The sequence below is a fragment of the Trichophyton benhamiae genome (assembly GCF_000151125.1).
Source record: "Trichophyton benhamiae CBS 112371 chromosome Unknown Abenha-G-c-176a04.f1, whole genome shotgun sequence".
Lineage (NCBI taxonomy): Eukaryota > Fungi > Ascomycota > Eurotiomycetes > Onygenales > Arthrodermataceae > Trichophyton > Trichophyton benhamiae.
In genome coordinates this window covers 95,389-107,649 of record NW_003315107.1, presented here as the reverse complement: position 1 = coordinate 107,649, position 12,261 = coordinate 95,389, and the positions used below count along the sequence as shown (strand labels likewise).

General features: G+C 50.1%; 4 protein-coding genes across 4 annotated transcripts; 2 read left to right on the top strand and 2 right to left on the bottom strand.

Moving 5' to 3' along the window:
• Window positions 1–350: 350 nt before the first annotated feature.
• On the top strand, window positions 351–1,466 carry ARB_06956 (ribokinase; the record flags this gene model as incomplete). The annotated part of the gene is made up of 1 exon (XM_003014349.1): window positions 351–1,466. The coding sequence occupies one exon, from the start codon at window positions 351–353 to the stop codon at window positions 1,464–1,466; it is 1,116 nt and encodes a 371-aa protein (XP_003014395.1).
• Window positions 1,467–1,796: 330 nt separating this feature from the next.
• Window positions 1,797–2,852, bottom strand: ARB_06955 (uncharacterized protein; the record flags this gene model as incomplete). Its single annotated transcript, XM_003014348.1, has 1 exon — window positions 1,797–2,852. One exon carries the CDS (start codon window positions 2,850–2,852, stop codon window positions 1,797–1,799), a length of 1,056 nt encoding a protein of 351 aa, XP_003014394.1.
• Window positions 2,853–7,394: 4,542 nt separating this feature from the next.
• Window positions 7,395–8,641, top strand: ARB_06954 (uncharacterized protein; the record flags this gene model as incomplete). The annotated part of the gene is made up of 2 exons (XM_003014347.1): window positions 7,395–7,476; window positions 7,542–8,641. The coding sequence occupies 2 exons, from the start codon at window positions 7,395–7,397 to the stop codon at window positions 8,639–8,641; spliced, it is 1,182 nt and encodes a 393-aa protein (XP_003014393.1).
• Window positions 8,642–9,367: 726 nt separating this feature from the next.
• On the bottom strand, window positions 9,368–11,407 carry ARB_06953 (RNA polymerase III transcription factor subunit, putative; the record flags this gene model as incomplete). Its single annotated transcript, XM_003014346.1, has 5 exons — window positions 9,368–10,535; window positions 10,594–10,627; window positions 10,762–10,839; window positions 10,897–11,206; window positions 11,261–11,407. 5 exons carry the CDS (start codon window positions 11,405–11,407, stop codon window positions 9,368–9,370), a joined length of 1,737 nt encoding a protein of 578 aa, XP_003014392.1.
• Window positions 11,408–12,261: the final 854 nt, after the last annotated feature.

The window sequence follows — 12,261 nt, the reverse complement described above, 5'->3', positions numbered from 1 at the left end:
ATGAGGCTCCGGCGGGCCACCTGACGTGGGCCAAGCGCGCGTCTCCGGCGGCAGACAGCAGTGAAACAAGTACAAGAGACCCCAGGAGCAGCCTGTCTACCTGTGTGTACATCCGGTACGTCGTCCTATACATCTCAACGCCGACGTTTGTCGTTTGTTTCGGCAATCTGATACAGACAGGAGAGTTTGACGGCGCGGATCGCAAAGCTCTCCTGCTAAGTTAACTAGTTAGTTAGAGCCCGCCGAAACTTATATGAAACCCCACCTCGATACGCCGAGTTGAAGATATTTCACCCACAGACAGGAACAGGCCGCTCGATTGAATGCAGCTATCATAGCGTACACAAACCATGGCTCCGTCGATTCGAGTTATCGGTTCGCTGAACGTGGACATGGTCTCCGTGACCCCCCGGTTCCCCGGCCCCGGAGAGACACTGACGGCAACATCCTTTACGACCAGCCCAGGAGGCAAAGGAGCCAACCAAGCCGTTGCCTGTGGTCGACTTTCTCGATCCCGAACTTCCTCCTCCTCTTCTCCCTCGGATGTGCTGGCCAACGTCGAGATGGTCGGCGCAGTCGGCCGGTTAGACGCACACTTCGGCACATTGCTACAACCTACACTCGCCAACTCCGGAGTTAGCACAGACCGAGTACGGAGGATAGACGATGAACACACAGGCGTAGCTGTGATTATTGTTGACACATCTGCTGCTGGCGAGAATAGAATACTGTTTTCACCCAATGCCAACTACTCTGGAATGAAACCTACGGATGAAGTGATTTCGCAGTCACTGTCGACTCCTCTGCCAGACCTTATTGTCCTGCAGGCGGAAATCCCTATTGATACGGTTATTGGTATTCTGAGAGGAGTAGCTGCTAAGAAGAAACTTCAAGAAAGTGATGTTGAAGTGGTATTCAACCCTGCTCCCGCACCCGAAGGCGGGCTACCGGACGATGTATATGCAGCCGTTGACCATTTGATCATGAACGAGACGGAGTGTGAGTTGATGGCACCCGAGGAATTACGAGATAGTAGCCTCTCTCAAGAAGAACAGAGGAACAAAATTGCTGTTCACTTCCATGCCCTTGGGGTGCGATATGTGATTGTCACACTCGGAGCCAAGGGGGTATGGTATAGTGCCGCCGAGCCTGGTAAGGTTGCTCAGCAGGATGCGGGCAGGTGGATTAGGTCTGTCAACGAGGTTCCTGCCTCAAGGGTGGACAGGGTTGTTGATACTACGGCTGCGGGTGATACGTTCGTTGGCGGATACTGTGTTCAGATTGCACAGTGGAGGGAACAGAGGAGGGCGGCGGGAAAGGCTTGCTCGGCTCTTACAACAGATGAATGGAAGGATAGGTATGGAATTGTGACAGAGGAAGCTGTTAGATGTGGTACAAGGGCCTCTGCTCAATGCGTCCAGCGATCTGGGGCAATGGATAGCATCCCATTCAGGGATGAGATTTAGATTTACATAATCGAAGTACTGTGGAATAAAGTTCTCTTGAGATATGGAGTCGGCTCTGCAGGACACTTAAACAATTAGATTATGGGTATCTCAAAAACTAATAGAAAATGTTGTGACCATATATAAAATGTTAAAGTTACTAAGAATATAGAGTAGTAGATAGCGTTAAAGTGACATGGTTATATTTGACCATCAGATTCGATATATAGACTACATCCCTGACCCAGTCAAGCCGTGATATATGAGCCACCAGGCTTCGGTAGGTGCTACAACTGGGGAAATGTCCGCTTAAATACATCATGAGCATGGATTCAATGTCTAGTGACCTGTTTATGCAGCGGAAGTGGTGACCTTCTGTTGGCAAGCTCCAGAAGAGCAGCCGCAGCCACCATTGCAGGCATTGGCACAGCCAAGGGAGTGTGCACTCGCGAACCCGGAAGCCTGGATGGTTGGGTCGCTCTGGTGGTTGGACTGGTAACACTTCTTGGTTCGAGGGTGGTAGTCGACACTGTGGCACTGGAGAACGGAAGAGCAGGCATCCATGCACTCCTTCAGGCTGTTGACAATCTCTCCGCCGATAGGGGCAGTACCATGTCTCTTGCCGCAAGACATCTTGTAGACTTCTCCATGGTCGGTGGTATAGATCATACCGTCGGCTTCGGGGCATTCAACAGAGCAAAGGGTTCTCTTCTCAACAGCAGTTGGATAAGTTGGCGGGTCAATGGTATAGGCAAAATGATGGTTGTTGCAAGGGACACTTTGAGAGTTGGGATCGTATGGGCCTTGCATGATGTCACAGGCGCCGTTCGAATGCTCATAGGTGATGGCCTCACAGCCGTCGGTGGAACTGCACTGATCAACGCAGTCTTGGTAACTTGAGGCGGTGATTCTCTTCTTGTTGGTGGTGAACCAGTTGTGAGTAACACACTGGAGCTTGAACCAGCTGCCATCTGCGGCCTCATAGACCTTCCCGTTATCAGAATTGCAGTTCGGAGTGGTTGTAATCTGGATGTTTTGTTGGATGGGCTGGTTGTTCGAAGATCCTCCTCCACTCGAAGGGTTTCCGGTTCCGGAATTGGAGGTGCCGCCTGCACCTCCACCGCCGCCGCCGAGGGTAGCCCATGGATCAGTGGCTGGGGAGGGGGCATTTCCTCCGCTCCCTCCACTGCCACCGCTACCACCACTTCCTCCATTTAGAGTAGCCCAGGGGTCATTGGCAATTGGTACTTGAGGGGCGGGGGCAGGAGCAGGCTGAGAACCTTGGGAACCTTGGGATCCCTGGCCAAGGGTATCCCAGGGGCTACCCTGGGCAAAAGCCCCGTGAGTGCTCAGGAGGGTCGAAAGGACGCAAGCGCCATTGATGACTGCCGCATTGAATTGAACCATGGTGACTAGGATAAAGGGGTCTTGGAGTGTAAAAAATGGTTATAATCAACAAGTGCAGGTGTGTGCTTCTTCGGTCTGACCTAGGATATCCATTGTCCTTTATATAGTTGTCATGAACACGTTTCCAAGAAAATATACTCCATAAGCTTGGATAATGAATACGGAGAAGAGTTGTGATCCAAAATTTCAGATTTACGCCACGTATGTAACAGTACGTGATTGTTCTCGATTATTCCGGGCATCTAATGCCTAGTTTGACTTAAGATGTTCTCCGAAAAGGTCATAACAGCCGATGATGCCACTGTTTAGTCACTGAGACTGTAAATCAAGACAATGACATAGCTGAGGAGATAAGGTCCTGGGTGGCTAAAAATGTAGATCCGGCTGGTCGAGCCCTTAAGAGAATTCTGCGTCTCAAAATTGCGCTTGGGGTATCAAGCAGGTAATGTCAGGTTACTCAAGTCTTGTAAAGCCGTTATTGGTTGCTCTAAATTGCGTTCACAATAATATGAGCACCTTTGCTGAAACTTGATATCTTCTTCAGCTAAACGAGTGAGATCGAAGTCCAAGCCTGATGAAAATCAAGGAGAGCAACACAAGTTTGAGAGATTTGGCATTTAGGCCTAGCGTAGTATCTCCAAAAGGCAAATGCAGATCTCTTTGTTGATCGTGAAGTCAAGAGGAAGATTCTCAAAAATCAGAATCTGATTTCCTTGTCTTCGGGTAACGGCGAGGGGGTGAGTTCTTAAAAACCGATAAGCTCAAGGCGAGGTATATAAAGGCCTATCCCCGTGGGTATGGTTCCATCTTTCATCATCATTCACCTCATCAAAAAAGACATAATTGACCAACTCCTACTATTAGTAGATATTACTTCTCACTTGTGAAGGTGTGTCTTTATCCTGCCAACCTACCTCTCAATTGAGGCTTGTTAGGCTAACCATGCATCCCATAGTATTCTTTCATCAAGCCAAAATGCAGCTCACCGCACTTGTCTCTGTTGCTCTTGTCCTTATGGGCACTGCCAACGCTCAACTGTGGATTCCTTTGAACATCCCAATCCCGAGACCAGCTCCACCCCCCCCAGCACCTGCTCCTGCTCCGGCACAGAACTGCCCGCCGTGCCCAGCAGCGCCAGCTTGCCCACCACCACCGGCCTGTCCGCCAGCCCCAGCATGCCCCATCTCGCAATCTAGTATCCAACAGGGTCAGCAAGCCTGCAGCAGCGTGTTCCCTGGCTCCGAGCCAGTGTTTAAAGCTGATGGAAGCCCCAAGGGATGCGCACCACCTGGTGGCTTCTGCACGAAACAGCTCCAATGTTAAGTCTGAGATGGCCCATATCATGCAGAACAGTCGGACGATATCATCAGGCTTTCAAGGCAGCCGAGTCTCATGGTATATGTGGAGGACGCCATCTTCACCATGCCTCCGGTTTCATGTCATTAGTTAGGTTAGCAAATGTTTGAGTCCAAGCGAATTTCAGATCCTTCTACCATGCCACCCAGCTGGAACTAAAATGTTCGAAAATTGTAGAACAATAATATGTTTGTCCATAAAACTGTAAATTTGTTTTGTTGTCCATCGGAGGTAAAAACAGGTTCTGCCGAGCCATATCACGTGACATCCTTAAATCCAATTAGATTAGACTATCAAGATATACTATGTGGTCTACGCCTTTTTAGGTCTAGCACGGAAGTTTGTTTCGATGTCTAAACTCACCCAAAACAAAAACATCGTCGTTGACATATCAAGTAATCGATGACTGTAAATGTGCAACTTAGGCGGTATAACCACCGTGTTCATCATATATGGCATATCCTCCTCGAACTGAGGAGAAGGATCTTGAAGCGATGTTAGCCGCACGTGTACTCTGCACTCGGCGTCGTTTCTGATATCCCACATGGGCGCTGCAATAAACCAGGTACCTAACAATTGGTCCTTGGCGAGCATCGATAGCAGGACATATGTTTTGTCTTGCTCTTGAATTAACGCATACCTAATGGCCTGCGTGATTCAAATCTCGCCTGGTGCTACATCATAAGATTGTCACCTGCTCCGTTACTGCTTTCGAGATAGACATGATAGTATTCCTGAGCCACTCAAGCGACTAGCATTTGCTTTTTGTGGCTTGACTTCATTATTCGCCCAGCTTTTGAGCTTCCCAGAAAGCTGAGACCAACTGTTGGGAGCAGATCAATGATTGCCGTGCAGCAGATAACCGAAGGCTGGAATTTGGGGACTTGCTCAGCCAAAAACCTTGACACGGAAATCAAGTTCCGGTCCATACGTTGATCTGCCCTCAGAAGGAGATTTTAGTTCAATTGTGGGCATGGTATATATATAGCTTGAGCTCGAAACCCCATGGTTAAGACAAAGGAATAAGAAGGCTTACTCCCGGTGTTGTTATATTCACAATGTTTCCGGTCAAGCTTCTCACAGTTCCGCTGCTACTGCTCATCGGGTGTTCAAAGGCTTCCGGTCAGTAGTCTCTCTATCTCGAACTTGCAATGAATGTATCTAACCAGGTGTGAAGACAACGTCTTAAATATACCGTTTTTTCGTCCGGATGAGTCCACGAGCTGCCCTGCCCATTCTTATAATACCTACATCATAAGTCGAGAACCACTTGTTACTTACATATCTTCCTTTGTTTCCAACGAGGAGATTAACCACCTTTTGAAAGCAAGGTAGGCTCACACGAAGGATATCCTTAAAAAAAAAAAAAAAAAATCGACATGATACTGACTTGCTAATGTTGATGGTTTAGTGAAGAAAACTATGCGCCCTCTGGTGTTTACAGCGGGGTAGGTACGGGTATAAACGTACAAGAGAGACTTTCTGAGGTCGCATATCCTGAAGGCGTGAGTGCTGTCGAGTGCGTCGGAAAGCGTGCTCTCGCTTTCCAAGGCTGGTCACCGTACATCAGTATTGAAAAGCTCCAGGTACAGCGCTATAAGACGAATGGATTTTTCAAATACCACTACGACTCTTTTGGCGAAGGGTTGAATGGGGACAGGGTATCGACCTTCAATATATTCCTCCATTCAAACTGTACTGGTGGCGGCACTCATTTCCCCAACCTACGGATGCCGGAGGACCCAAGGTGGTGTGAATTCATCGAGTGTGGCCCGGACGAGTCTGGGGAAGCGAGGACGGGCATCACGTTCAAGCCAATTAGCGGGAATGCAGTGTTCTGGGAAAACATCCGGCCTAACGGGGAGAGGTATCAGGAAACCCTACACGCCGGTCTGCAGATAAAGTCTGGCACTAAGATTGGGTTGAACATCTGGAGCTGGCATGGCATTGGTCTCTCTGAGGCTCGGTTGTGAATCTGCTGTACGGAGCAGTACACCCAGGCATTCCGGATCGGGCTGTATCAGGGACATCAACACTGGCTCGAACAGTGTGTGCCTCCTGGCCATCTGTCTGGAGTTGTCTCTGTGATACTGGTATCAGTTAGCGTATGCCAGAACTTGCATCTGTTCGTCAAGTCAAGGAGTTGGTTATGTACCTGCATGCTCCGTAGCCGAATATTGAATATGCACGAGCCCTGCTAGATGTACGACGGTGACAGCAGCAGGATCAAGATCTGCCTGTCCGCCCCCCCTGCTGTCCTCCCTGGCCGTCTCGCGAACAGGTAATTAATTAATTAGTTAGTTCACGTCGCGACTGGCTGGCTCTACGGTGCCTCTACGCGTCGTTCCCCTGAGTATTGTAACCACCAAAACCAGCCAGAGCAAGCAAACCGACGGAGATAGAAACTCGCTGTATTCTAGTACTATTATCTTCTCTCATCATCATCATCATCATCATCATCATCTTCGTCTTCTTCATCATTGTCTTCTTCCTCATCGCCGTCGCCGTCGCCATCGCATCGCCAGCTCACGTCGCGTCGCGTCGCGAAAAACCACTATAACCCAGTTGGGCCTTCGTGGCTGCGACCTGCATAAACGCCACAAAATCTTCCGACTTGCTCGCTGGCCGTCGTATCACCGTCAAGGCATCTCCATCTGCCAGCCATCAGCATCTCGCATTCTCCTGCTTTGCCGCCCGCATCGTCACGGACTACATGTAGCGGCACGTATCGACTGGCTGAGATCGACCCCTGGACCCTCCTGTATGACGATAGACGTGCTGGGGCCTGGTTCTCCTCCCTTCGTCCGCCCTCTCTGCGCCATCCGAATTTGCTGCTGAACCGCCCTGGGTCGCGACGAGGGGTCTTAGTCCCGTCCTTCTATTGAAACGTACCATCGCCAGGGTCCCGCGTCGCTGAAATATAGGTCGCGGTCGGCCGGCTTGCCTATTAGTGATCGGGCATCCTCTATATTGCTTGCGGCGCCTCTCTCCCTCGCCAGACATCTTCATCTCCCCAAGCTCTGTGGTGAAGACGACTTGAGAACCCCCATCCCTTGCTTCAATATATATACTCCGTACGTCTCACATATATATACACATACACCATACGGACATATATACGCAGGTATACGCGCTCAGGAGGATATCTCAGCAGCTCTCGAAGATATGGCCGCAGTATCCTACCCAATGTCTCCTGCGAGGCAGCCCTTTGCGGTCCTGGGTGAGGCCAGACTGCGTACGGCCAACAGCATCAAGAACCAGCAGAATGGTATGAGAAACCCCTTAACTTCCTCAAAGACAGTATCAAGATAAGCGGGACTTACCATTAGCCAGGCGCGGCAGCAAACTCGTTGAAGCGTCGACTGGACGTGTTGGACACCTCAGATGCTGAGAATATCGACCCTCTTCTCATGGGCTCTCCATCCAAGCGCAACAAGGGCGGCGTCCAGGTGCATCAAGATACCACTGATAGCATCCACATCTTCACCAAGCCAGCCTTGCCTGTCAAGACGCCAGCAAAGGCGCGAAGCAGCAGCTCGGAATTCATCACGCCTGCGCGCCCAATTCGTGGCCAGTCTTCTCTCTCTGCTCCCCTCAGAGCACCAGCTGGCCGTTCTCCAAAGTCAAAGGCAAAGAGCGTCAAGGCCTTTGGCCGTCGTAGCCTTGGCTTCTGCCGCGTTGACCCTCCCACTACCAACAAGCGTAGCATGACTCGCGTGCCTTTCTCCATTGCTGATGCTCTCAATGGCACTTTCACCGTCTCCCGCCCAGTTGCCGAGTCGACCTCGTCAACCACGCCAAAGGCTAGACGTCCAAAGGCATGGGACTTTGAAATTCACGCCGACACCGAACAAGACGAGATGGCAAACTTGATGCAACACTCGACCTGTGTTCTTGACATCAGTGACGACGAGGAGAAGCAGGCACGCGAAACCAGAGGAAAGGAGAACATTCCTCCTTCGCAGCCTCTTGGCGATGGAAGCAATGGGCCTGCTACCGCCCAACATACGTCGACCACTGCTGCTAGGAATGTAGAGATGGGAGATGAACCTCGTTCGCCTTTGGGTGAACTTGATGTAAAGGCCTTCATCCCTGAAGGTGAAGACATTAACAGTGTTGTTATTATCCCAGAGGACGAGGACGACACATCTGCCGAACAGAACTCTACCGCTGTTACTGCTGAGAAGCCATCGGATTCTGCCCAAGACAAGCAGTCTAAGGCATCTGTTCAATCAGAAACCCTCTCCAAGACAGAGATTGCGAGTCTACTCGGCCGCACGGCTCCAAAGGTTCAAACCGAGGAGCAACCCAAGGAGGACACCCCAGCCACCGAAATAAAAACTTGCGAGGGTTCCACTACAATCGAGGAGGCCTCCACTACCACCAAGGGATCCGATGAGCCTGTTGAGCCATCTGCCCCATTGTCATCCTAATAACCTCGATACCTCAGGATGATTGACATATGTGATGACTAGTTTTCTCCCCTTATTTCATCTCTGTTTCCTTTCCGGGTGTTCTGGGTCGGAGTTATCTTCTCTTTTCCCTTTTCTTTTCTTTCAAAATGGGTATATTCTCCTTCGGTGTTGTGGGTATCTATATTTCCTAAGGAGTTCCTGGTTTGTTTTCCTTCTTTCCTATCACGTCACTCATTTGATTGTTGATTACAGTATCCCTATTCCAAGTTTAGCTCTTGCTATCCCACCCCTAATCAATTGCTCACCTCGGTTCTGCGCCTGTTTGCTTGATTTGCCATCGACTACTTTAGTTTTGCTTGCTTGCCTGCTCGCCTGCCTGCTTACCTGCTGCCCATTGCTTGCTTGAGTTACCGCAATGACCGTGATGTTGAATGTCCATGTCTGTTTACGCAGCGTTTGCGCCAAAGTTAACCCACAGCAACACGATGGCCATGATTTACGAGGACAAGAGCTGAAAGTGTGAACGACGGAATGTGTGTGAAATGTTAATTTATGAAAGCTGCCTTTGAAAGTTTGTTGCGCTGCTTCATTTTTTTCCCTTTTTGACTTTGCAACGGTTTGTTGCCACTGCGTAATATGTTTGAGTTTCCCGTGTAATTACTACCCGTGCTTTTAATGTTTGTATCGTTCAATATAAAAACTATGGCTCCTAGTTAAACGTGCTTGGTAGAGACAGAGGCATTGCTATCCCTTCTGGGAATCGATATCGACATCTTCCCCTTCATCGTAATCTCCCATTACTTCGTCTTCATCGTCTTCATCATCGTCCCGATCTTGCTCCGGCTCCTCACCCTCCCCATCATCTTCATCCTCGTCCGGTTGATCGTCCCATCTAACTCTCTTTTCACTCCTCCCTAAAGGCCCAACGGCTCCCCTAAATCTCTCCCTCATCTTGTCCATTTTCCACGGCACATTTCGAGCCACTGCTCGAATCTCTGTGAGTAAATGTGATGGTACGGGTCCCAGCCCATCCTTAACCAGAGTTAGCTTATTCAGATCCTCCTCTGAATCTACATGGCTCGGCAGACTCAGTAGAGGCAATAACTCTTGCTCCGAAGGCCAGTCTGTTCGGCCTTCCATCATCATGGTCATCTTCATACGCATTATCGTGCGAACTATTGAGAGTGTAACGTTGCCGTACCACCCACAGGAATAGATATCACACTTTTCCCGAGGAGGATGGGCGTCAGGAGACGAAGGATCTAGTAGCCGGGCGAGTATGGGATCTTCAATATCTACTATCATCCAGGTCTTTCCATCTTTGGAGAGTGGCGGTTCGCCAGTCCAGATATGCGATCTAGCGAGTGTAGGGTCAGTGTTGTTTTCAAACGATAGGCGAGGAAGAGTGTGTCGCCTTCCCGACAGAGGGGTGGTGGTAGTTGTAAATTGTGCGTTTGGGTCATTTTCCTGCTCCCGTCCCTCCGTCTCCGCTGAGACTGGGAAAAGGCGGAACATAAGCGTTTGATAGATTCTGTAATCAGGCGAGATTCGGGGATCAAAGCCAAATTTGAATATGCCATCTCGCCAGGGTCCCGAGCGGAAGAGGTAGCCGACATATGGAATGGCGATACGGAGGGCATATTTTCTTTCGGGTGTGGGCAGTTTGTTACGAAGAGCGCGACGAGTCCAAGCTGGTCTTTCATTAAAAAGTGCGCGCAGGGCAGCCACAGTGTCGTGGACCGTAGGGTCCTGATCTGACAGTGGTGGGCAATTTGGTTGTGGCTCCGTTGGTACCGCTGATATGTCGTAAGACACAAGGTGAGTGGGTATCTTTACTATTCGTTGGGTGTTGGCAGTTGTTACTTGGCCAGATGGGTCAATCGAACGCTTCACTGTTGGGTTTTGTCGGTAGCTATGGACTTGTTAGAACATGTTTGGGGTCTGACTATGACGTAATGGAGTCTCCTTACAGATATTGGAAGGCAACGTCGTTGTTACTTAGGGCTGGGGGTGGGATGATGTCGACGTTGGATGTAGCCCCCTTTGAGAGGTCAAATTCAAACTTTTTCAGTTTTTCGTCTCCAAGGCAGGGTCAGCAAACACTACGATTTATTGAACTGAACGCACCCATAACTTACACTCGAATGGTAATATCGTCTCTCGGAATTTTTGTATGAAAGGGCTGCTTGTCGTTGAGTATGCAAAATCAGGCAGTCCTACATCCAGTCATTAAGCTGAAGCTGCAGCAATAAAAATTCGTGAATATTACACACCTCTAAAAACATGTGTTCGATTAACCTGGCCAACAACATCTACTTGGTACCGCCCGGCATCTTCCCGTAGACGCTGAAGAAGGCCTCGAGCATCTAGTTGGCTAAGAGGCGTCGCTTCCCCATCCTCATGGCTATCAACGAACGGGTCCTGAGAACCTCGCTTCCGCCTTCGCCCGGTCCTCCTGGGCACAGTAACCTTGAGAAGAATATTGTTTGTCTGCTTGCTTGTAGATCTTATTGGCCTACTCATGACATCTTCCGGATTCAACATGAGAGTCAAGGGTGAGTCTCGATTTGACGCATCAAGCATCTAACAGGCAAATTAGCATGTAAAGAGGCTGCAGTAAATGTTTGGTCGACCTACTTCTGATATTGCTGCATGGCCTTGGAGGGTATCAATGGCTTTATCGATGTTTCTTACAACACATGGGTGTTCTACGCTGACAACGTCCTGTGGCGGCACTGCATACCACGGAGCAGTACGCTCGCCACCAGTGTGTTCATGAGACATTGGGTATCAATTGCAGGCCCGCTTGGTGTTGTTGTTTTTTCAGCCGTATAAAGCAGAGATAAGATCCTTTATTGATCGTATAGCTCCTTGTTGGTTGCTTGTTAGTTAACTAGTAGTGCTGCAGGGAGCTCCTGGCACTGGGTATAGAGTCCTTTCAGACGGCCAAACGTGTAGTTGCTCTCGTTTGATGCAGTTTGCCCATGATCGGTGTCTCAGCATCCCCCATTCACCTGTCTCAACCGACCTGCCCGCTCTGTATATATCCGGCGTCTCCCCTCCGTCTGCCTTGCCCATCTTCAATCTTCCATCGCCTTTGCTTGTCTGTCCGTCTTTCACTTTGTGCTGCAACGCTCACGTGACACCTTCAAACCTCCCCCCGGCGCCGTTTCGAGATGCGAAGAGCGTCGACTCTCCGGCCTGCCAACGAGAAAAGACGAGACTGAATGGCTGCTTCAAGGCTCAAACTACGCTGACCTCGCGCCCGTCGTGCCTCTGTCGCCTGCTGCTTAAGCACCGCCTTCACTCCCTCCGGCAACGAGATTCACTCCTCCTTGCCCAATCGCTGGTTAGCTACTTTCGCTGGGCCCCGAACAACAACGCCCCCCCGCCCTTCTGGAGTTTGGACAACGCTCGCGCTGCCAAAACCACACCAAGGAAGCAACAGAAAAGGGGCAAAAGGCTTCAATAGACGCGTGTGAATACGGCTGTCAGGCCTGCTACTGCTGGCTCCGAAAGGCTCGAGGTAGGTCGTGCAACGCTGCTCTTCTTCCTGCTCTCCCCTTGCGTCTCACTCTCCTTGGTGGACGGGATGTTGTTTTGGCCCTGCGCTCCCCCATCCAGCCCGTGCCCTGCAA